A 26067-nucleotide genomic window follows, 5' to 3' on the forward strand; every position below is an offset into this window, starting at 1 on the left:
TGATTTAACTGCTCAAATCTATCACAGTCACCAGAAATGTTTGTTAACACTTCAAAAAACTCTTCTGCCCTATCAATATCCTTTTCACAGCCCATCACTTTGACAATACCTCCCACTCCTAATCCCTCTAAAATTTACAATCTTGAACCATCCATGTTTATCTTACTTCCACCTATGTTAACGGATATGAATTTAGCTCTCTCTTCCTTGCCGGACCTTTATGAGACATTCAACAGTAGACTCAGCTGGCAAACCAGTCTATTAGAGAAGATATTGTATCAGCAGATGGAAATGAGCACAACGCTGATGACTCATATCAAAACAACAATGATTGCATCCAATGAATGTCCACGGGTTCGAGTATTTCTGGCAAACAAATAATAAATTCATGTCCCCTAAAGAGAAATGACTCCATGGCGCAGACTCACAGCTCCATCGCTTTGAATGGCATAGATTCCATATCGAGAGTCTGTTCCGATGTAAGCGACTTCGGTAACATACCAGTGAAAATCGCTGTTGTTGAAAAAGTGGTGCTGGTTACCTGTCTCACGAATACAGTAGACTGACTAAAACCACAAATAGACAAATACCTACATATCTGCAGGAGAAAAATAGCAGAACAAGTGGTTAGGGGAAAGTTAAACCACATGAAACTAAAAGCAAAGAGGATATTACAATTTTTTGCAAACCTCTTCAAACTATGGCCAACATTTCGTCACAGTTGAATAAACAGAAGAACAGTAAAAATCTAAAAATTACAGTGCCGTCTAATGAGGCCACTACCAAACAATTTCTTTAAAAATTGGCTAAGCCAAGAAAACGTATAATGGATATCACAGTGTCCATAACCAAAAAATACTCAAATATTGTAAGACTCAATAAAACCACCAAAGGAATTAGAAATCATTTGGCGGTGGTTCCAGTGGTTCATGAGCCCCTGGATGACCTGCTCAATGAGATTAATAATACAAAAGCTCATTCCACAGAAACAATGCAAAATCAGAGAAAAGTGCAATATGGTGATGAATTTCATCCACATGAAACCCGATCTCAGGAGGCAGCACTCTTAACTTTGGAGCAAAGAATGTTACAAGTAGAGAGATCGATGCTCCATTACATTCATAAATTTACACCTGCTCTAAAACCCAATGCCTCACAATCTATGCACATTGTTCAGCCACCTACTTGTGCACAAGCACAACTTATACAACCTATTGATAAAAATTACCATAGAACAATGATATTGCACAATAACACCAAATGTAATAATGGACGGAGTTCTACTTCACATTTTCATACCCTAATAATGCAATGTAGATATAATCCATTTGACACCTGTGATCGAAATAGAACATCTATATTAAACATTTTCGCTGACATTCCGAGGTTTAGAAGATTTTTCTTCTAGTGACATTAATCAAGTTGAGTTTCTACACAAATCAAATCTCTCTTCGGTTAGGATATGGATCCAATCTGGTGTAGTCCTCAATTTGATTTGGCAAGCAAGGCGGTCTCTCTTTGACCTGGGTTTTACCCATGCTTACGAATCAACTGAAGAAATTCTTTCTGGTTCTAGAAATCAGCGTGAATACTGCAGTTACCCTAATCAAGTAGATTCTGAATTGAACCTCAAAACGACTTCCATGCAAAGACCAATTTATGAACGGTGTGAAGGGCATCTCTCTTCTAATAAGAGAAATGATGGCTCATGATTCAAGCCCATTTTGTAACCATTAAAAATCCCTAATGAACAGACCTCGAGACTGCTTAGCTGGGAAAAGTGGCCAGAGCCATTTAATGAACAATGAGTCTCTTGATCTTAGTCATTTTGATATTATAGCCCTGCAAGAAACATGGTTTATGGAAACACCTATTTGGAATGATTTTAGTTTTCTAACTATACCAGCCATGCACCAGTCCAAAGGAAGACCCATGGCGGCTCTACTCATTGTCTCTAAAATCTCATCTGGTCTTTGTATGACCAAATGGGCTGAACCCCAATCAGTTCACTCAGCTTGTTCGCAATATCTTTAACACTCATATAATAGCTCTAGTAAATATATACTGGAATAATGCCAGCATCTCTGAAGACTCCTTCATAGCGGGCAAGGAATGTCTGCTTGACAAAAGTGCATTTGGCACAACAATCACAGCAACATTTATTATAGGCGATCTGAATATACACAATCTATCATCTGAAATTCATCACGATACTATAGCAGGGCGAAGGTAGACTAATCTTATGAGCAACAGACAATTGTTAATGCTCAATGGTGCGCTTGAGGGTGACTCCCCTGCTAATTCCACCTGGCGTTGTTCCAATCAAAAAGCCATCATTGACTACATATATACTGATCGCCTCACGTTTTCATGTATAGATCATTTCATTGTACGAAAACAGCACGTTAGTGACCATCATCAGTTGACTGTGTTGTGTACATGGAAGTCAGCAGATTAATCTCACCAAGACGAACATCTGAATTTCAGGCTAGCAGTATCCTCAGGGCGAAATAGATTGAGATGGTCTTTAGAACAACTTCATGATCTTTACCATTGCTTAAGAAACGGAGTAGCTGGAAATCCTGTCACAATAAATTCTGATGGCCAATATGTTGCAGCACTGCAACTCTTTACATAGGCACAACCAAGGTCGCCCAAGCACATGTTTAAACACAAACATCCTTTTGATCCTCATCTTAAACATCAAAAATGTCTTCATGAAGCAATTAGGAGTCTTAAAAATCGCTCTCCACCAGAACGACATTTGCAAATTAAATAATTGAAAATGAAATATAAGAACTGGGTAAAATCCAGAAAGTTGTATATCTATTAACAGGATGGAGAGAATATGCTACAGGCTCTTCCCTCTAAGATCTCAGGAGCTATCTGGCGTTTACTTCCAACACATTTAGCTTTCTCTGCAGATTAATGCTGTATCTGAGCAGACATGGGTTCATCCTTTATATGTCCAAGACCAAGCGGTTACTAGAGTTTGATCTTGCAGATATTATATTTTATATATCCAAACTATCGAACTCTACAGCACCGGGCCCAGATGGACTGTCTAATTCTATACTTAAGGCCAAACCTGAATCATGGGTATTAATATTAAATCAAATTCATGGGAAGATTATTGAATCCCAAGTAATACCAGCATTGTGGCGTAAATCTACGATAGTTCTGATATTTAAGAGAGGCAATCGGCAATGTCCTGGCACTTATCGCCCCATTGCACTGCTGGATGTGCCGGGTAAACTCTTTTCTAGAGTCATCTTGCGAGAGCTCAACCGGTGGATTGCTCAGAACAATCTAAATGACCCCCACCAAACAGGGTTTATTCCAGGACTTGGTCCAGCAATTCATCTAACCATCATAAGAGCAGTTCAACAACAAATTCATCACATCAAACAGGCCATATAAATGGCTTATGTTGACTTCAAATCGGCTTTTGATTCTGAGAGTAGGCCATTATTACTATCCAAACTGGCCAGAGCAGCATGCCCGCAATCTCCGTTAGCCTTAGTTACACAACATCATCAAAACACCTCTATTCGAATAAGGGTGATGATGAAAGGCCAACTTCCGGCCCCTATACTTACACACTCTGGCCTACAACAAGGATGCATATTAGCGTCCATGCTATTTAATTACTACATAGCTGACATGAGAAACATTTTTGCAGAGGTACAATCTGACCCTCCTTGGCTAGGTACATCACCGATAGCGTGGCTTCTATACGTGGATGACCTTGTTTTGTTATCCAGGACCCCAAGGGGCCTTCAGAGTCTGCTAACTGCATTGGAAACAGATGCTGAAACCAACTAACTCCAAATAAACATAGAAAAGACCTAAATTCTATGTTGTATCCTGAAGGGGACTAAGAAGATACAGAGCACCAAATGGCGCTTAAATGGGAGTTATGTCGATGTTTTACAGCAATATAAATATCTTGCAATTAACATTAATAATCACATATTAGATCAACGATACCTCATGGATCTAAAAGCCAAAATCCGAAGAGCGACTTCTCACGCTCTGATATTACAAGCAAGGTTCAGTAAATTTTCTTGCTCATCATTGGTTATATTTTACATGAGGAAAGTCACAGCAATCATTTTGTACGCTCAGAAACTAAACTGTGCAAAACTATGTACTATTGGACAAAAATTGAAGGCCTCTTTTGAAAGCGTGCTCTGAGTCTTCCCAAAAGTCAGCCCATGCGCATTTTAAGATTTGAACTAGGCTTACCATCAGTATATGCACTATACTCATGGACAATTCTTAATCTCTATAGGGAGTTTCTTATGGCATTCAAATCTTTGTTGGCTAAAATATCAAAATGAATGCTTAACTCAAATGAAGGTTTTCCCCAACAATGGAGGAAACATGTGATCACTGTGATGAATACAGCCAGAATCTCAGAAGACTTACTCATTTTGAATCCAAACAAATGCAGATTAAAGCTATGGTAATCAGACTGGATATGCACTCTGGAAACCTATAAGACATATTGCGTCTTTAAAGACAATACTTTCACAGAGAAGACATTTCGGACTACTGAGTCCTAGTTACTTAAATTTCCGATTCCAAAATATTGACACATTTTTTGCGTTATAGGTTAAACCTTAAGCTCGGCGACATCACATTTTGGAATGTGAGAACTTCTGTTGTTTCTGCTGCATTCAAGATCAAAGTGAAACTTTACAGCATTTATTAAATGAATGTCCAAAGTTGGTACATCAGCGCAATGTGTTATTCAAGGCACACTTTGAATGCTACAGAGATTTGACATCAGACAAATTGTGGAGCAAACTCTTTCATACCATTTTGCCAATGCTACAAATAGCCATTGCGAGATTCATAATCTTCATAGAAATTGACAAGTGATTACTAATTTATAGAGAGAGAGAAAGCTAAATTCACATTATTGTAAAGTAGAAACGATACCTTCTTTTATCCTGTGTTTACTTTTACCCTAGATGATTAGATTTAAGCAAGAATCATTGTGTGTATTTTATGTTAAAACATAATTGTTCCAGACAGAATATTTTTAGATAAGTATATGTTTTATGGGACTATTTGTACCTCTGTTTATTTTATGTCTATTTTATTTTTTCTATTCTTTTGTTTATTCAACAGTATTGTATGCAAAATTGTAACTAAATGTTTTCTAATTTATTAAAAGGTTGTTTTCCAACCATAACAATGAATTAAAAAAAATAAACACATTTCTATGCTCCCCAATGCCACCCATCCCCACCCTCTCCCTCTCTCCCCGGTTTTACTCCAAAGAGGGGGGTGTCATCCCGAGAACCCCCCTCCCTCACACAAACAAAACAGACACACGTACACCCAGCACACACACAAACACATACACACACACAAACACATACCCGTTCCTGGTCAAAACCGCTTCCGGGTCCTAGCGTACCGGTCAGCCCCTGCACGCAATCGTGTGTGTTGCAGGGGCTGACAGATCAATTTAGAAAGACTGCTCTGTGCGGTCACAAAGCAGTCTTTTTGTCTTTTTTTTTTTTAAAAAGGGTCTATTGACCTAACACTATCTAAGACCATAATCTTTGATGACACTACCACGCTGCCTGAGACCATCATCCTAAGGGTAAGACCATTTTCCTTCCTAAGACCTACATCCTGCCTATGACCTACATCCTGCCTAAGACCATCATCCTGCCTTAGACATCATTCTACCTGAGACCATCATCCTGCCTGAGACCATCATTCTGCCTAAGACCTACATCATGCCTAAGACCATCTACATTTAAAATTGTGATAAAGTCAGAGCACAATTCTTTTGCTCAAATAAACTGGACCAAGCCCAACATACAGATGTCGATAGACACACCTTCAAATCCTAGTACTCTTAGAATCACTTACCAACCTTGGAAGTTTAGAGCAAATTCTCATTGATGGATCTGGTACCTCTATGAAATAAGAGACTACATTGCCCGAGCCTGGTTCATACATGCCGATCCTCTCTAAATGAAATAGGTTCACCTAAGAGGGACATTCAATAAATACCCTCACTTTTTGTATTTCTCTAAAGTCCTCCATGTACAATGCCCTCAATGTGTGAATTTCACATGTGTTTCTGAGCAATTTCTTAAATTGAACCCACCAGGGGCTGCAGTAGATTGTATATATTCAGACACTCATCAATTCCCCTTCCGATCAACCTGGCAACTGAGGTTCACAGACATCTTCACTTATGATAGTAAACATGTCTCTTGCACCAGGCTCCAGTGGGGGTGTAGCAGTTGAGTGTTAGGAAAGATTTCGTAATTGTAGGTAATTTTCCTTCCATGTGGCAACCCCTAAACTTTTTGCTGTTGTTTTCACCTTGTTCTTGACTTTGCCAGAGAAGTGCAGCCTTCTGCCGCACTTCTCTGGGCTTTCGCTCCTTTTCTTATGGGGAAACTGACATGCCCTTAAGACAGTCAGTACCGGGGAATGCTGTTTCCCGTAGTTTATTTTATCGTGTTGCGGCTTTAGCGCAACATGACACAAGAGGGCACTGTAAGCTAAGTTACAGCTCTCTTGGGTCTCTAGCCTTCTACGGGCCCTAGATACTCTTTTTAGGATGGTATTTGATCGGTGCAAGTCATTCAGGGACTGGAATGGTGGCAGCGATCGTTTTGTTTATTTTGTGCTCCTTTTGGCGTTCTGAGCGCATTTTTGGCACTGAACCCAAAATGGTGGCCTGGCTCCAAAAATGGCCAGACCACGAGGCTCCTTTGTCCTGTCCACTGACCGTCTTGCTCCCTTCACCTTCCCCAGGTCGAGCGACCCGGGGCCTTCCTTATTTGGGCATGTCCTTTCCCGCGAAACGTGGTTGCTTTCGCGGGCTTCTACATGTCGTTTGTGTGCCTCCAGGGTGTGGGCTGGGATGTCTGGTGCCAATACACATCCTGGGTGCCAGAGAGTCTAGGGTGGTGTGAATGCCGGGGACCACCGTGGTCCGTGATTGGTCCACGTATGGTATGTGTGTTGATGAGCGGATCTCCCATTGGCTCCCCTCCGTTTTGGCGCGAAGGGAACCGTGGATAAGAGGGGGCTGGAAACACCACTACCATGTCGATCTCCTGAGTTCTCACGAACGAAGGAATACAGGAGCCAAGTATCCTGCAACCAAGAGGCTGGACCGAGGAATCGCTGGTGACCCACTGAAGGACTCCTCCTTTGCACTGCTGTCATCCTGTGAAACCCTTTCCTCCTTTGATCAAACCAGAAGGCCTGTACTAGTGCTTCGACCTTTGGAATAGCAGGAACAGCTATTCCCGGCGACTTCATCATCTCCTGCCAAGTAAGCCTTCAGAAGTGTCTCTGGGCCATCCAGTTGACTGACCAGCTTACAAGGGAGTCCTGCTCTGTAACCGCCGCCAGGTTGTGTTGTATTTCGAGTCCTTGTCACTCTCCCACGCTTCGTACACTTGGCGTTCCCAAGTCTGAAGGGAGGAGTGTACATTTGGCTCGGATACACACGGCCGCTCCGTTGCCCTGCGGTGGTGACAAAACTGTGCAGGTTTCTTCGATTGGGACGTCTTTTTGCTCTACACGACGACGAGGCATTCCCGACTCTTCTGAACCTGCCAGCTGCTGAAACTAACGTGGAGAAGCCTGGGTCTGCTTGCATCGGGGACCGGTGAGTAGTATAGCTAGGATCTGGTCGCCCTCCTGCAGTAGCCCATTGCTTTTCCCCGCTGTGTAAAAACAGCACCCTTTTGTCCGTACTCGCGCTCTGCTTCTGCTCGCTGTGGAGGCTGCGCTTGAGTCGCGGAACCTGTTCTTCTTCTGTTGTGCACTAACCCGAACTGCCTGACTTCCTCCGAAGAGCTTCTCCTTTTGCCCGTTGGCACCAGGTGTGCAGGTACTTTGAACACAAGGCTCCACTCTTCGCAGGGCTCGGACTTCCATCTAGTTAGGTGCCTCTGAAGGCGAACTGAGTCTAAAGCATTATCGCACTGCCTGTTTTCCTTCCCTTTCAGGCGGACTACACATTTCGTGCATATAACGCTTGCGACTGTCGTATGTGTATATATATTGTGTTGATATGGTATGTGTTGGCTTAATATTGTGATATTGTGATTTTCTCGCTGCGGTCATTATTTTACAGGCCATAAAATAAATGTATATATATTTTTGATATAACAACTGTTTGGAGTAGTTTGTAAGCGCTCTTGCTTTGTGTGCTCATTGCGGGCTTTCAGTCACCCTCACCCCTCTTGCGACCTAGTCTTGACCGCCGCGATCGCTACCTTGATTGGTCTGGCTCGTCCAGAGGTTACCCTGTTCCAAGTAATTAGGTTGGCCTTCTGAACTTCTGCGCCACCAGGACAGAGTTCAGAAATCCGTCTTAACATATTGGTGTACAGCGGTAGGATACGACTGAAGGTATCCAGTGTTGCACACGAACTAAGGCATTTCAGGTTATTCCAACCAGTACACGTAGTGAATTGTTGTAGTATAACTTTAAAAAGGCCATAGTCCTATCAAACAGTATGGAAACAAATACCTTGTTAACTTTAAATGCTTCCAAATCAGAAACGCTGAAAAAGATGTGTGCGGAGAGAGGTGTTTCCTCTCAAGGCACGAAATTGGAAATGATCCAAAGAATCGTGGCGTGGCAAGAAGCGCAGCTTGACGCTATAACTTCTGAGGACAGTGCGGAAGGTGGTGGGGCTGCTCTCACTGGTAGAACCGACAGTTCTGCCGCCGCACTGATCCATCGCGACCACGAGGACAGGGAGGACGAGATGTCTAATGTTTCCTCTGCCAGTGCTGATGGGGAGGCTATGCTTGAATTCAAGAAGCAAGAGCTGCGGTTTAGGCAGCAGGAGCTTGAATTCAGCATAGCCAAACTAAAAATCGAACAGGCAGAAAAACAGAAAGACAGGGATCACCAGTTGGAACTGGCCAAGCTTCAGGTTGCAAATGGGTCCAAGGGTCCTGGACATGGGTCTGGGGCTTCCTCTCATCCACGGTTTCCGAAAGATCTGCTCAGTGTGTATGAAGAAAGGAATGACATTATGGACTGGCTGAATGCGTTTGAGTATGCATGCGAGGTTCAAGAAGTTGACAATGCTGATAAGATTGCGTGGTTACTCAGTAGACTGCCCCATTCTGGCTGTAGTGCCATTATGGAAATGTCGAAGGCTGAGCGAGCTGATTTCGCAATGTTAGAGCAAACTCTCATTTTAAAGTTTGGGAAGACTCCGGCCCAATATTTAAAGCGTTTTTGAGAGTATAAGAAAAAGGAAGGTGGTACTTGGGTATCTTATGTCGCTGAATCTTTGAAAAACTTAACTGGCTGGGTCGAAGGTTATAAGGTTTCTACCTTCGAAGGCATGATAAATCTTGTCATGCTGGAACACATTTTTGCTTCTTCTTCCCCGGAGCTTAAGCAGCATTTGGCCGATTCGAACGAGATAGATCCTAAGAAGCTGGCCTTTGCAGCAGACTTATGGGTGTCACATCGAGTGTCCCATAAGGACAAAACTCATCCTGCTAAGCAGGAGGAAGGGAAAAAGTCCAAAGATATGGAGGGTGGGGAATCTGCTAAATCTTCTTCCCATAAGGGCCACAAAAAGAAAAACAAGGGTAAGACAAAAGAGAACTCACAGGGTAGTGGAGGTCAGCCTCCGAAACAGAACTCTGGTTACAATAAGCCTCCCTACGTAAACAGACCCACTGGGGCTTGTTTTTCTTGTGGAGCAACTGACCATGTGAAGGGGGATCCCCGGTGTAAGGTTAGACCTTTGGGGGTCCACTCCGCTAATCTGGCCTTCTCCTCCTACGAGGAAGAAGAGATTACAGGAGCATCCTTCTTCTCAGACTCATTTCCCAGCGGAATAGAGGCTGAGGTAGTTTTAGTGTCCCTGGGTTCCTGGGAGCCTAAAGTCGCAGAGGTTTATGCTAGGATTCCGGATAATACCAAGCACTACTTTAAAGACAGTGTGCTGATCAATGGAGTGGATACTCCAGCTCTTAGGGATAGTGGGTGCAGTCGCACTGTAGTGGATTCTACCTTGGTAGACTCAGAGGAAGTTGCCAGAGCTACTCTGATGCCCACTAAGTTGGCTGACGGCCCCCTCCGTATGTTTCCAGTAATACCTGTAAATCTTACTTTAAATGGTACAGCAGTCAGGATTCCAGTGAGCATTCAGAGAAACGTCCCGGGAAAGGTCTAGTTGGGTAATGATCTCAGAGCTTTAGGGCTCGTAGGAGACACTGCCGAAAGACCCTACACACGGTCTCAAGCACGGGCAGCATTGGCCAAGTCCAATACGCCGCCCCAGCCGAAGGGGAAACCCAAGGCGAAAGGAGTCTACAAGTCAAAACGAGGGAAAGAGAATATTCCCCCGAGCTCGCCTACCACTGCGGTCGAGGAAGTTGGTCAATCGCCCGGGCCTGACGAGGAGGTGGCGATGCCTGAAGTATTCGACCCCAACGATCATCCTGAACTAAAAGACTTGTAAGTTGAAGGAGGTCCTGATAGGGACGAATTCAGTAAAGGCCAACGTGAGTGCCCATCTCTGGAAGGCCTAAGGAGACAGGCCTGCTCCCAGCTTGAGGGTGAACCTCCTGGGAATCATAGGATTTATTGGGAAGGTGGACTCCTGTATAGTGAGCCCACAGAGTCTACAGAAGGAGACCATAGGAGGTTGGTGGTTCCCCTTGCTGTTAGGCCCTTCCTCCTGCAGTTGGCGCATGAAGTTCCCCTTGCTGGTCACCTTGGTATGAAGAGGACCAAGCAAAGGTTATCCATGCACTTCTACTGGCCCAAGATGGGGGTGCAAGTTGAAAGTCACTGCAGGAGTTGCGCCTCCTGCCAGTTGTCTGATAAGGTTGGCGCGACAATCCAAGCTCCGTTGGTACCGCTCCCAGTTGTGGGGGTACCATTTGAAAGGGTAGGGATCGACATCGTTGGTCCCCTTGACCCGCAAACATCCTCGGGCAATAGGTTTATCCTGGTGCTGGTCGACCATGCAACCAGGTATCCTGAGGCCATCCCATTGAAGACTGTAACTGCCAAGTCAGTTGCAAGAGCTTTACTCGGCATATTTACTAGGGTTGGCTTCCCTAAAGAAGTTGTGTCGGATCATGGCAGCAACTTTATGTCGAAGTATAGGCAGGCTATGTGGAAAGAATGTGGGGTCACCTACAGGTTCTCTTCTGCATACCACCCCCAGATCAATGGTCTGGGGGGGCGTTTCAACAGGACTTTAAAGAGCGTGATTGGGGCTCTGGAGGAGCCTCAGAGAAGAAAATGGGATCTTCTTGTTTCATGCTTACTGTTTGCCTACCGAGAGGTACCACAGGAGGGTGTTGGCTTCAGCCCCTTCGAACTTCTGTTCGGTCATCCCGTACGGGGACCCTTAGCCATTGTCAAAGAGGGATGGGAGATGCCCACTCCCCCTGGTACTACCAATGTAGTTGATTATGTGCTAGGGCTCAGAAAACGGATGGTACTTCTGGTGGGCTTGGCTAGTGATAAATTGAAGGCAGGGCAAGCGCTGGTGAAACATTGGTACGACCAGAAAGCTTCCCTCATCAACTTTACACTTGGTCAGCAAGTCCTGATCATGAATCCCATAAGGCCTCGAGCTTTACAGGACAAATGGTCAGGCCCTTACCCAGTGGTGGAGCCCCTGGGTGAGGTTAACTATTCAGTGGACCTTGGAAGGCCTGGACAGGCTCTAAAAGTGTTTCACGTGAATAGGCTGAAGGCTTTCGTCCCAAGCGTCGAAATCGCAGCACTGCTATTGGCTTCAGACGTTGAGGAAGAGGAGTCTGAACCTCTCCCCGACCTGTTCCCAAGCAGTCCTTCAGTTAGCTCTTTTGAGGGAGTCCGAGTGGCCCCTCACCAAAATGGACAAGGCTCAGTGGTTTACCTTGGACATGAAGTAGGTGGAGGGAGGATACAGCCTCTACCCAGTAAAGTACAAGCAGTACAAGACTGGCCTACCCCCACTACGCAAACCCAAGTGAGAGCCTTCTTAGGACTCACGGGGTATTACAGCAATTTTGTGGCAGACCATGGCACCATAGCTGCTCCTCTGACTGCCCTCACAACTCCGAAGAAACCCAAGAAGGTAACTTGGACCGACGAGTGTGAGAAGGCCTTCAATGGCTTAAAAGACTCCTTGTGCCAGGCCCCTGTCCTTAGGGCCCCTGATTATCAAAGACCTTTTATCGTGCAGACGGACGCCTCTGACACTGGGATAGGAGCTGTACTATCACAAGTAGATGAGAAGGGTAAGGAACACCCTATCGGTTTTATTAGTCGCCAGCTTAAGGACAGAGAGCTCAGATGGTCCACGGTAGAGAAAGAATGTTTCTCTGTTGTGTGGGCCCTAAGGAAGCTGAGGCCCTACCTCTATGGGACCCACTTCACTGTGCAAACTGACCATAAGCCGTTAAAGTGGCTAATGAACATGAAGGGGGAGAATCCAAAGTTGCTTAGGTGGTCCATAAGTCTACAAGGCTTCGACTTCACTATTGAGCATAGGCCAGGTGTCCAACATAGCAATGCTGATGGGTTGTCCAGAATGTTTAACCGACCTGAACAAGAGACTCATCCAGGGGTGGATTAGTTCCCCCTGTCCATAGTCTGGGAGGGGCGAGTGTTAGGAAAGATTTCGTAATTGTAGGTCATTTTCCTTCCATGTGGCAACCCCTAAACTTTTTGCTGTTGTTTTCACCTTGTTCTTGACTTTGCCAGAGAAGTGCAGCCTTCTGCGGCACTCCTCTGGGCTTTCGCTCCTTTCTTACGGGGAAACTGACATGCCCTTAAGACAGTCAGTACCGGGGAACGCTGTTTCCCGTAGTTTCTTTTATCGTGATGCGGCTTTAGCGCAACATGACACAAGAGGGCACTGTAAGCTAAGTTACAGCTCTCTTGGGTCTCTAGCCTTCTACGGGCCCTAGATACTCTTTTTAGGATGGTATTTGATCGGTGCAAGTCATTCAGGGACTGGAATGGTGGCAGCGATCGTTTTGTTTATTTTGAGCTCCTTTTGGCGTTCTGAGCGCATTTTTCGCACTGAACCCAAAATGGTGTCCTGGCTCCCAAAATGGCCAGACCACGAGGCTCCTTTGTCCTGTCCACTGACCGTCTTGCTCCCTTCACCTTCCCCAGGTCGAGCGACCCGGGGCCTTCCTTATTTGGGCATGTAGTTTCCCGCGAAACGTGGTTGCTTTCGCGGGCTTCTACATGTCGTTTGTGTGCCTCCAGGGTGTGGGCTGGGATGTCTGGTCCCAATACACATCCTGGGTGCCAGAGAGTCTAGGGTGGTGTGAATGCCTGGGACCACTGTGGTCCGTGATTGGTCCACGTATGGTATGTGTGTTGATGAGCGGATCTCCCATTGGCTCCCCTCCGTTTTGGCGCGAAGGGAACCGTGGATAAGAGGGGGCTGGAAACACCACTACCATGTCGATCTCCTGAGTTCTCACGAACGAAGGAATACAGGAGCCAAGTATCCTGCAACCAAGAGGCTGGACCGAGGAATCGCTGGTGACCCGCTGAAGGACTCCTCCTTTGCACTGCTGTCGTCCTGTGAAACCCTTTCCTCCTTTGATCGAACCAGAAGGCCTGTACTGGTGCTTCGACCTTTGGAATAGCAGGAACAGCTATTCCCGGCGACTTCATCATCTCCTGCCAAGTAAGCCTTCGGAAGTGTCTCTGGGCCATCCAGTTGACTGACCAGCTTACAAGGGAGTCCTGCTCTGTAACCGCCGCCAGGTTGTGTTGTATTTCGAGTCCTTGTCACTCTCCCACGCTTCGTACACTTGGCGTTCCCAAGTCTGAAGGGAGGAGTGTACATTTGGCTCGGATACACACGGCCGCTCCGTTGCCCTGCGGTGGTGACAAAACTGTGCAGGTTTCTTCGATTGGGACGTCTTTTTGCTCTACACGACGACGAGGCATTCCCGACTCTTCTGAACCTGCCAGCTGCTGAAACTAACGTGGAGAAGCCTGGGTCTGCTTGCATCGGGGACCGGTGAGTAGTATAGCTAGGATCTGGTCGCCCTCCTGCAGTAGCCCATTGCTTTTCCCCGCTGTGTAAAAACAGCACCCTTTTTTCCGTACTCGCGCTCTGCTTCTGCTCGCTGTGGAGGCTGCGCTTGAGTCGCGGAACCTGTTCTTCTTCTGTTGTGCACTAACCCGAACTGCCTGACTTCCTCCGAAGAGCTTCTCCTTTTGCCCGTTGGCACCAGCGTGTGCAGGTACTTTGAGCACAAGGCTCCACACTTCGCAGGGCTCAGACTTTCATCTAGTTAGGTGCCTCTGAAGGCGAACTGAGTCTAAAGCATTATCGCACTGCCTGTTTTCCTTCCCTTTCAGGCGGACTACACATTTCGTGCATATAATGCTTGCGACTGTCGTATTTGTATATATATTGTGTTGATATGGTATGTGTTGGCTTAATATTGTGATATTGTGATTTTCTCGCTGCGGTCATTATTTTAAAGGCCGTAAAATAAATGTATATATATTTTTGATATAACAACTGTTTGGAGTAGTTTGTAAGAGCTCTTGCTTTGTGTGCTCTTTGCGGGCTTTCAGTCACCCTCACCCCTCTTGAGACCTAGTCTTGTCCGCCGCGATCGCTACCTTGATTGGTCTGGCTCGTCCAGAGGTTACCCTGTTCCAAGTAATTAGGTTGGCCTTCTGAACTTCTGCGCCACCAGGACAGAGTTCAGAAATCCGTCTTAACATTGAGTGTTCCAGAGTATATTACAAAGGACGGTCAGACAGGTTGTTCAATGGGAGATGGAGGTCAAGGCAGCTGCTAGCAGTAGAAATATGTATAGAGGTCACTCACACTGTCCTAGAGGCATAAGCTGATGACATATATGGGAGGTTGTGATTGTCACCCGACAGTAATACTCAAGAGAATACCATCTGCCAAAACAAGTCAATTAAGTCTGAAGACCCCATCAGATCTTTCCAAAATAGGTCTCAATATTTCTGTTTGAAATTTTTAAACACAATTGAGACATTTCCTGTCCAGATATTTTGCTCGGGGATGTAAGTAGGTTATTACCAAATTTCCAGAGTCTCATAACCATGTGCTCGGTCCAAATGCAAGAGTGGAAGGCGTTACCATGCACACAGTGACACAGAAATCTTATCTGGATACTTCAAGGTTGGTCAGTTTTGTTGCCAAATGCAGATTTCTCACAGCACTGCCTCTCTCTGGTCCGAAACTATTCCAAATATATTTTCTGATTTTATTCTAGGACTTGGTCAGCTTATAAAGTTTCCTCATGGACCTGTGTACCTCCTTGTTCCTCAGGGTATAGATGAAGGGATTAAGTGCTGTGACCCCCAGGGAATAAAATAGTGATGCTGCTTTGTTCTCCTCCGATGACACACTTGACTTGGGCCTCAAGTAAATCCCCATGGCTGTTCCGTAGAAGAGAGTCACAACCACCAGGTGAGATCCACAGGTAGCAAACGTCCGGTGCCTGCTCTCCGCTGTCGGCATTTTCAAAATAGTGGAGATGATTCGAAAGTAGGTGAAAAGGATCAAAGAAAGTGGGAACACAAGACCAACAAAAGCCACACAAGGAAATAAAATGTCAATGAAATGGAATTTCATACAAAATAAGTGTGCTACAGCTTCTATTTCACAGAAGGTGTGGTCAATGATGTTATGCCCACAGAAATCCACCAGTGGAAGAATGATCAGAGACGATACAGCATAAAGAAATCCACCAGTCCACGTGATGACGGCCACCTTGATGCAGACTCTATGGTTCATAATCTTGTGGTAATGTAATGGTTTACAGATAGCCGTGTAGCGATCCCACGCCATCACTGACAGAAAGAAACACTCCGTTTCAAACAATGCCAAGGCCATGTACATTTGTGTTATGCATCGAGAATAGGTAATTGTGGTTGTATTTACCAGAAGCCCCTCCAATGATGTGGGGCCACTAACTGATGCATAGCAGAGATCCAGAACTGACAGGTTGCAAAGAAAGAAGTACATGGGTGCGTGAAGACCAGCATCAAGCAGAGTCATGAGGATGAAAAGGCTGTTTGCTATCTGCGCGACCAGGTAGACTATCAAAAGCAGTGCAAACAGCGCAGTCTTAGATTGTTGATGATAGGAGAATCCTAGGAGGATGAACTTGGTAACCTGAGTTTTGTTTCCGGCTTCCATGGGTTTCCTTGATATTATCTGCAAAAAAAAAAACATTCAGTAGAGACTCACCAAAATAAGAATATTCACTCATTTATCAGTGGGCGAGCATGAGGTGCACCCAGGAAAGCATAGTGCCGATTATCAGTTGTCTCTCAATATACATTTATTGAAGAGAACTATAGAAGATATAGGATTCACAGTAAGAGTAAAGGCACACCTACTCAGGAGGGCAGCCATGTGCTCATTGTTAATAAAAATGTGCGTAATGAATAATAAGGGGCTACAATTACTCGAGGGAAAGTGTAAATAAATGCAACCTTCTTTGTCACGAGTAACCTAGTAAGTCATGACCCTTAGAATCCTCTTCTCCTCAGATACTTACAAGATACTTACAAGAAGTGGATGGATAGCACTTGCGAATCATTCGGGCAAGGAGCTGCTCAAGATAACAGCATAGTAGGGTTCTGACATTATATGCACACAAGAGGCCGACAACATCTTGAAGTCTTTCCTCGCTATTGTTGTTTAGCCCGATGAGAACCCTATAAGTATTCTCTTTACTTTTTGAGTACTTATATGTAATGGTGAAGGAGTTTTATGGATGACATATTATGTTACCTGAATAAATGTCCAAAACACAACTGAGGCTGAGGATGTCTACAATTCAAGTGCATAGAGCAAAACAGTTTTCATTAGTCCACTAGCAGCTGGATACACTGCAATGTGCTTTTTACATTCCAAAAAGAGATCTTGTATTGATAATATTTGCAAGGGTTCAAGGACAGAATACAATATTATCAATTGTTTTATTTTTGCTAAAGGAAATTTGGTAGAAGGAGCATGTCTAGAGCTTCAGAGCTGACAGCATCTTGGATTGATTTGGACATGCACCAAAGATGCATCAAGAATGACATGGAAAAGGCCAAGATGTTGGGGGAATTTGAGGTAAAATAGAGGCAAGTAGGATCAACTGCATTACTTTTCAACCTGCACATTAGAACAGGATGATTTAAATAGGGAAATGAAATGTGTATTAAAACATTGATTGTGACACTTGAACATCATTTGAGGCAGCTGTTGTTTGCTTCCAGAGTTTGAACTGGATCGTTGGTCCAAGAAGAGTTGTAAATTGTATCCAGACACGCTTTGACTGATTATTCCTTATCTTGCATGATTTGTGGCCTATTCCAGATGTTGTGCCATCATCATAGTGGTTAACCAAGACTTGCTTGCACCATACGTTCCCATGGTGGCCCAGAACTATTTTAATAACTGTTTGGTGTGTTTGGCCAACACTGTGGGAAAAGCTGTACAAGTCTTACCTTCCACAAACCCGGTAACAGAAAGTCCTCGTCTTAATATCCAGATAGATTTCATGCAGCTCCCTAAATGTCTCAGTAATGATGTTTCTTTGGTAGTGCCTAGCATGTTGTCATGGTGGCTAGAGACCTATCTGTGCAGTCGGACTGAATCTGTGACTGTACACACAAAAATCTCACAGCATGTATACCTCGAATTATGAAAATCTGGCGGCGGGTACCTGGCTATGCCTGGCTGAAAACGTACCAGGTCCCCACTGTCAAATTACGCACAGAAGCAACTTGGGCACCACTGTGTTTAAACACCTATATAATATGTTGTATGTTGGAAGGGGCAACACAGCTTGTGATTGTTTGTGCATTGTGTACTGTCCATTTCTGTGTTCTGCCCGCAGTGCTGCTATTAAATCTGAACTAACCTCACCCAAGATTCAAGTGCAGAGTTTGATTTCCCCTACACTACTAACAACACTATTATTAGTTCAGTAGGTGCCAATTCAACCTTTTAAATACTAATAACAATACAAGTTCAACAGCATGAGATAGACGATTCCTAGCAAAACCACTGGTGATGCAGATAGCACATGTTTACAATAAAAAGTCATTGAAGAAACTGAGGTCATGGCATCTCTAGATACATTAACCCACATACCTACAGTGGGAGCCCTCTTGGTGTTTCTTTTTTGCCTGGGCTTAGCATAGCCATGCTCACATCTCATATCATGAGGTGCATTCTGGTCAGAAGGGTGGCAGCAGGAATGGTCATGCACGCCGTAAGGATGGAATGCAGTGCTCGCCAGTAAATAATACACACTTAGAAGAATATTTCACCAGTAATGCATGTTAGGCAAAACCAAGCAACACCAAAATGCGCTGCTAATTATTCTCCAAGGAAAATATGGTATGTTTGTAGTTTTTAAAGAGCATTCAATAATGTGATTTTAAGCAGTTTCTGCACGTTTGTTGCCAGGTAAAAGAGAACATGATAAACTTGAGTTTGAGTGTTCCATAAGGAAAATGACAGAATAGTAAGCCATTAATCATGTTAGAATATGTTCAATAAACCATGGCGTAAGCATAGTAGATATTGACAGACATAGGGCCTCATTCCGAGTAGGGCGGTAAGGGTTAACGGTCACCGGTAATGAGACTGGTGCCGTTAAACCCTTACCGCCCTCCTACGAGTTCCCTTTGCGGGTCCTTCCTTAACGCCTGCTTTTAGCAGGCGTTAAGGACGGGACACGCAAAGGGACTTTAGAGCTAATAACGGTACCGTAATTTACGGTACCGTTATTAGCGCCTTCCCCATTCCCATTGAGCCCTATGGGGGCTCAAATGGGAATGGGGAAGGGTCCTGGTGAATGGTGAATTACGGTCCCGCCAACCTTGGAATGGACCGTAATTGCTCCATTCACCAGGGCGGAATCGGAACGAGTTTGGAGGCAGCCATGCCGCAAATAGCGGCGTGGTGACCCAAACACATGATCAGAATTAAAACTAATGAAATGTCACAGAAACTCCTACCACTTCTAAGTGAATTGTCAACTTAGTTTGAACTGTAAGGTGCTGTGTATGCAGAAGTCAACACTTTTGTAGAGCAAGAATATACAGTCCCATTATTCATTTCTTTTAACAATGCATTGGATGTTTAATGGGCCCACCTGTTACTATATTATAAAAACAACACAAAAACAAATGCCAGTATTTTACCTTCTATAACCCCAAATCCATGGCCTTTTGAAGCTAATCTGAAAGTAACGTTGCAGAGCTTGGGGCCTTGTGAGGAATGTGTGGGTATTGCACAGGCTGATTACTAAATGGCTCTTTATTCTAAACTGCAAGCATGCTATTGATATTGATAATAATTTAGCCACACAAATGTAAATTCAAGATAAATTACATAATAGAATTTGTCTAACTAACGGACATATACATTCACAAATGGGAAATACATTGTTAGTTATGAAGCCTGAACACTTTATCAGGCTAGGCTACCAAATATAGAGCAAAATAAGGACGAACATATACATACTAAAATGATATATTTAATGAAATTTAAATGACTCCACATGGAAGATGCACATGGGCAGTAGTCAGTAGTGGAAAGTGACACTGGAAGGAGCAACATCACAAAGGACTCAGGGAGTCATAGTTTATTGTAAAATAAATTACATATTGTTACAAAATAAAGCAGGATAACAAGGCCAAATTGGAAATCTCTGTTTTATGGCAGTCACAAATGGCTTTGATAGCTCGTTTTAATGTTTTAAAATAGCAAAAATGTACATTTTATTCTGGTCAGGATGCAGGCCAGAAACTCTAATGGGCTTATCTCTCGCAACCTCCAGGGGGCTCCCTCTACCCTAACCTAGTTGTCCCTAACCCCCATGTTTCCAATCTCGAAATCAGAAACACCTGCTATCTAATGCTGACTGTAAATGAGGGCCTACATGCAAAATGCCTTATCTATCTGGCTCCCTCAATAGCTCCTCCAGGAGTGCCTTGGCCCAACATGTTTCTCAATGGGAAATGGTGTTTCAAACTTGCCAATGTCAGACACTCAGATACACGCTCTCTCCCTCAACTGCTTTCTTTCCTCCTCTCACTGATCGTACTACTACCTATGTGCTACTCATCTCTGTCTCCCTGTCTCTCATTCTATCTCACTCCCTCCAGTCATCTTCTCCCTCTCTCTTCTGTCCCTCCAATGAATACTCTTCTGCGCTCCTCTCTCTTCTCTGTTCTACTTCCACTGCCCTCTCTACTCAAATCAGCCCTCTCCATTCTCCTCTCCCCTCTCCACTTTACTTTCCTCTCCTATATCCTCCCCGTCTCACCTCCCCTCTCTACTCTGCTCTTCCCTCTCCACTCTCCTCTCCTGTCTCCACTCTACTCACTCAACTCTCCTCTCAACACTCCACTCTTCCCTCCTGCCTCTATGGTATTCTACTGTAATGCACATATTTCACACTCTCAGTCACTCCTCCTATTCCTGTCTCCTCTTAAACAATGCACCAAACACTCACTCACTAACATCATCTCTCTTCCAATCAGGTACCACTCTCTTACACTACCAACACATGACCTGCAACAAGCCAAGCACCAACACAATATCCGCATTGATCTACTCCTGCGTCCTTTATCCACCTGCTCTGTCGGTTTACCTCCACTCCAAACACCCCTGACTCGTTTTGGCATCACAGCATTTGAATACCCTGGCTTCCCTATCTGTGATTTTCCTCCCCCTTCCATTGGTTACTCTGCTAATCAATTCCTCTTGCCAGTCTGAATATGCACGTCTACTAAACCTCTAGCCCCTCCCGCTTTAAACATCTAGCGAGATAGTTCATCTCTCCCGTGCCGGGCTCATTTGTGATGTGGTGAGTCCTTTATTGTTGGATCGGGATGATTGACCGGTACTGTTGTTCTAGAATCACTTGAGGGGTGAATGGTGCCTCTTGGTTACAGGGCCTTGGTTACAGGCCCAGCTGGATGGTGTCAGAGGGGAGTGGCCAAGTGGTGGGCCATGCTCAGGGGCAGGATCCCAAAAGGAGCAGCCGCCGAGTGGCACAGTGAGCAGTGGCAGTATAGAGTTATGGAAGTGGAGTAAATATGTGTGTTGCTGGATTTGAACTGCAATTCATTCAATGGAATTTAACTTCTGTTCTCTTCAAAAATACTTTGCACTTGCAAAATCTGAAGGACAGCAGGAAGCCTATCTCATTGTGTTGACAGCCATCAATGCATTCACTGCATCAGTATAAAGAGGGTGCAGACATGTCCCAATGCACTGTGGTTGATGTATCCATCTGAGCATGTCCTGCAACTTGTTACTCATAGAATTCATTTCTGGTTTCAATAGGTGCCTCTTGGCAGCACTTATATTCCAAAACCTTAACATGCTGTGCATTCTACATCATAAAGGAGCCACATGGTAAACCCACCCCTAAAAAAAGTACAAAAAAGTATTTATAAACTATTGATATATAGAACACAATGGGCCTCATGACTAAGTCGGCAGTAACCCACCGTTGCTACGTGCGGGTTGCTGCAGAACTCGTAACACTGTTGCCGCTGCCAGAGATCCCGGTGGATATTACAAGTCCCAAGAGCACGTGATGTCAGTCAGCGGAAACTGTAAATCCCCATTCCTGTGGAGACCCACAGGATTCCTTTGGAATGGGTTCACTGAGGCACCAGCACCGTTGCTAATAGTGCCAGTGCTTCAGTGAAAAGCCTGCCGCTAGGGGCCAAAACATTTACTGTACTTTATTTTAAAAAATGTATACTGCACAACTTATGGACCCGGAGGCTTATGGGCACAACACAAAATGAACACAAAGGCCTATCGGAAACAGAATGGAGAGGAGCAGCGACAAGAGCCATAGTGGTTCTCAGATTAGTTGAAGAGCAACATCTTCAGTTTCTTTTTTAAATTCTCAATAATACCTGTATTTCTAAGTTCCACTGGGAAAGTATTCCAGCCACAGGGGCAGCAGCACAGAAAGCCCCCTTCTTTACTTGAGAGAGCAAGCACCGCGGCTCTGTGAGCTGCTGTGTATTATTGGATCTGAGTGTTCTGGCATTAGCTTTAATAGGAGGTACTTTGCTCAGATAAGTAGGACCCGTGTCCTGGAGGCATTTATGCACTATAACCAGCCAGCGAAACGTAGTCCTTGCTTCGATAGGTAACCAATGAAGATATCTTCTAAGTTTTGTTACATGGCCTCTCCTCAGTGCAGCAGTTGCTCTAACAGAGCTGTTTGTATGACCTGGAATCTAGCATTGTCTGCCCTATTAATGTCTGCCAATAGGCTGCTGAAATAGTCAAACTTAGACCCAAGAATAGCTCTAGCTATCACCTCGCTGTTTGCCCTTGACATATCGGGCAGACCTTGATTAAGCAGCTTCATATCGTATTCTGAGATTGATAATAAACTGCTCACTTGTTTAACTGTTGGTCCAAGTAAATTCCCAGGGTCTTAACCTTAGTTTTTGTTACCAGATCGCCGCCAGCCACCTTAAACGACTTATAGTTTTCCCCATGCATTACATTGTTTTTGCTGTCCCCACTACCATGAGTTCAGTTTAGTTTAGTTTATAGTTTATCAGTCTTCTCTTTGTTTAAGGTGAGACCATCCTCCACCATCCAAGAGTGAATCATGTCATACACGTCATTCATCCTTTTGGTGTCCTGATCATGATCACCGGAGAGTAGGATGACACACTGAGTGTCATCCGCGTAGTTTGTGAATTCTATACCTTTTTTATCGAAGAGCTCAAAAAGGAGGAGGGTGAAGACACTGTTTAGGGAGGGCGACAAGCACGCTCCATGAGGGACTCTGAACTCAAGACTTGTGGTTCTGATTCAGCTAGAACACTACAAACCCTGCATAGTCTATTTCCAAGAAAGGAATCTATCCATGCTACAGCTGCATCCGAGAATGCCGCCACCTCCTTCAACCTGGTGAGAAGCAATGTGTGATCCACCAGGTCGAAGGCGGCGGATAGATCCAGCAACATGAGGACAGCTGTTTTACCATTTAGGAGATATGATATAATATGTCAGTTATGACGCGTTTAATACCCATAGGTTTCTAAGCGAAGAACCGGGGATGGAACCAGGGATTTGACCTAAGGTCTAGCAATGCTGTCTCTGTGCCATGACCCTGTCTCAAACCTGATTGCCTGTTATGTAGCACCTTATGATTGTTAAAATACTGTAAAAACTGGATGTAGGCAACACAATCTACAATCTTCAATTAAAAGGGCACATAACTAGATGGATCAGTGGGGCAGAGGCCAGTCTTTTTCAGCAAAGGGCAAACCCAAGCATTTTTTAGGTGAACCGGAACGTGACTTTCTGCAAATGATGCATTAACAAATCGGGTCAAGATTCCTATCATTGTTGGGGAGCAAACTTTAAACATTTCTGCTGGACATGGACCCCCATACAATTTGTGGGTTTCAGTTAATCAATGATGTGTAATAGTTCAGTCTGAGTAACTGGATGGAAATTTAATTTGGGTTCCCCTATTTTAGAAATCACACTTCAAGCTGGGGTGAGCAGACAGTCTTCTGCTAGCCTCTTAGCGGCAATATTTTCTTTTATTCTATCCACTTTATCAAACATGGCATCCTGAACAGAGGAGCACCACTCAGCATTGTGTATGGGACCTTCCCAAGAGCCTAGACATGGAACTTCCTATTCCTTCAAATTCTTGAGCAGCTCCTTAGTGTCATGCTGTGCTTCCCACATTCTGAGGTCAAACATACTTTTCTAGCATCTATAATAGCAGCTATAAAACCTTTAAATGCTCTGTCATAACCTCCCCGATCCTTCTCATCTCTCGAGTGCTAGCGTAAGAAAAACATGTATTTTTCTTGGATTTTAACTTTTGGAGATCGGGTGTGAACCAATGATTGCCATTCAGTGGTGCTAGGGTATTGACTGCCTTATGCATTGTCTCCTGTACGGCTTCACCAATCTCATCAGAGCTACTCCTGCTCTCCACCTTTGCAACTAAAGGTGCAAGCCAATCCTCTATAGCCTCAAGTGAGAGTCTCTTCATTTTTCTTGAAGTTTGCATGCATTTTACTAGCAACATGTTCCTTATGTGTTGCTTACATAAGACATTCATCTGAATAAAGCAGTGATCGGACCAAGGACATGGGGATATTGAGATAATATTAATGTAGTGCACCACAACCCAGTCCAGGGTGTTACCCTTGGAGTGAGTTGGTTCTCTGATCACCTGCACAAAACCTAAATTACTTACTTAGGGAGAATGCGAGATTTTCTGCCCCCACTTCTATTTTCTTCGTCCAGCCACAGGTCCTCCAGAAGGATAACCCTATTATTTGGTTTAAGTTCTAGAAGAAGTTTTCTGAATTGCTGTGGGAATCCTTCATGATGGAGGGAGGTCTATAAATCAGAATCATATTCACAGGGAATTCGGGATTAGTCCTGACTTTAATAAAGAGTCGCTCACATCCACTGACGCAAGGCGCTTCCCACACATCTAGAATTGCTTTATAAATAAAACCACCGGTAGGTCAGACCTGCTGGTAGTTTAAGCCCCTCTCGGCAGACTCGTAGTCTGGCGGTCCGGAAAGGGTGCTGATACATTGCTACCGGCACCCTCATTTCCAGACCACCACACTTGTAATGAGGCCCAATGTCAAGACTAAAGAATTGCTCAACCAAGACTTTGTACTAAAGCTGCAAAATTAAACTAAGCCCCACATTTGTAAGATTCTTGTAAGAAGGGTGCAACAGGTGGGGAGGAGGAATGTAAACAAAATAAAAGAAACCCTCATGCTTTGCATGAGCACTGCCTACTTGGGGATTTCTCCTTTGCCTCGTCTAGGACAGTGTAGGTCAAGGCAAGGGTGTAAGAGCTAGAAGAGGGTGCACATGAAGGACAGCATCTCTTCCAGAATAAGGTGTGCATTCCACAATCATTTCCCCACATGCTCTTCACATGCACATTCGGCATATAGACTGAGTTGTACATGCCAAGAATTCTTACTCTGTATTTGCCCAAAGGCAAATATATTTTTGCACTTACCCACACACTCAATAAGCACAAGTGTGCAAAAACATTTCAGATGTGTTTAAAGATGCTTCTTAAGCAATGGTTGATTGGGAGAACTAGAAGGTTAGATTTTTTCTTCAAATCCCAGAGCTGAAATTTGCATATTGGGCCTCTCTGAGTAAAAGAGACACAAGTCCAATGTATTGTCAGATTTGGAATAAATAACAATAAAGACCTCCTGTAGGGCATGAGAGCAAGGCTATGAACCTATCACTGTCAGGCCTGTCATCTCACCCCCCCAGTGCATGAGAAGGGACACTTGGGAGACAAAAGTTGGCCCTAAATTGAAACAAAGTGTGCCTCATCACGAGTTGGGCGGTGCAGTTTAAATGGGGTGGTAATAGTGTTAATGCCGCAATACCGCACCGCCTAATTACAAGTTTGGGGGAAAGTTGGAGGAATCACCTCCAGTTCTGAGCTGGAGGTAAATCTTTCGACCCATTTTCTGCAGAATTACTACCGCACAATTACTGCGGTAGTAATTGCACCAATAATTCCCCCCATTGATTCCAATACACTCAAAAAATTGGGGCTTACACCACCACCGCCACTTGTAACCCAGCAGCAATACCGCCAGACCAAGTGGCAGTAACTGTAATTTCATTGGATGGTGTTCCAGTGGGTTTACCGCTGGGATACCACTCAAACTCGTGATGAGGCCCAGTGCCTCATCCAACAGAAGGGCCAGCAACTTCAAGGTGGTATTTCCACTCCCAATTAAACATTGGACAGATTTTATATTGTTTTTTTTTTTATATACATTAAGTGCACAAAAGGTGTACCAAAGGGTTCTGCATGACAATTCTGCCAAGGAAACGTGTTCCTATGTAGACAGAAGTCAGCAGCAAAATGTAGTCCTTCTATACAAGCAATGTTCAAGTGTTGTATTAATTGCATGTGACTTGGAACAAAACACCACATAAATAAATTGAAATATGACTCTAGTGCCAACACCATCACCAGGCTTCCACAAAA

General features: G+C 44.4%; 1 protein-coding gene across 1 annotated transcript in view; it reads right to left on the reverse strand.

Annotated features, from left to right (window-relative positions):
- Positions 1 to 15260: 15260 nt before the first annotated feature.
- The window catches only part of LOC138452700 (olfactory receptor 2G3-like), a 103708-nt gene continuing 92901 nt past the window's right edge, over positions 15261 to 26067 (reverse strand). Inside the window, exon 3 of the mRNA XM_069605047.1 lies at positions 15261 to 16211. Within this exon, the coding sequence (XP_069461148.1) occupies positions 15261 to 16211 (951 nt within the window). The remainder of the gene's footprint in view (positions 16212 to 26067) is intronic.

Source organism: Ambystoma mexicanum, chromosome 4p (genome assembly GCF_040938575.1).
Source record: "Ambystoma mexicanum isolate Mex_15411 chromosome 4p, UKY_AmexF1_1, whole genome shotgun sequence".
In the NCBI taxonomy this organism is placed as follows: domain Eukaryota; kingdom Metazoa; phylum Chordata; class Amphibia; order Caudata; family Ambystomatidae; genus Ambystoma; species Ambystoma mexicanum.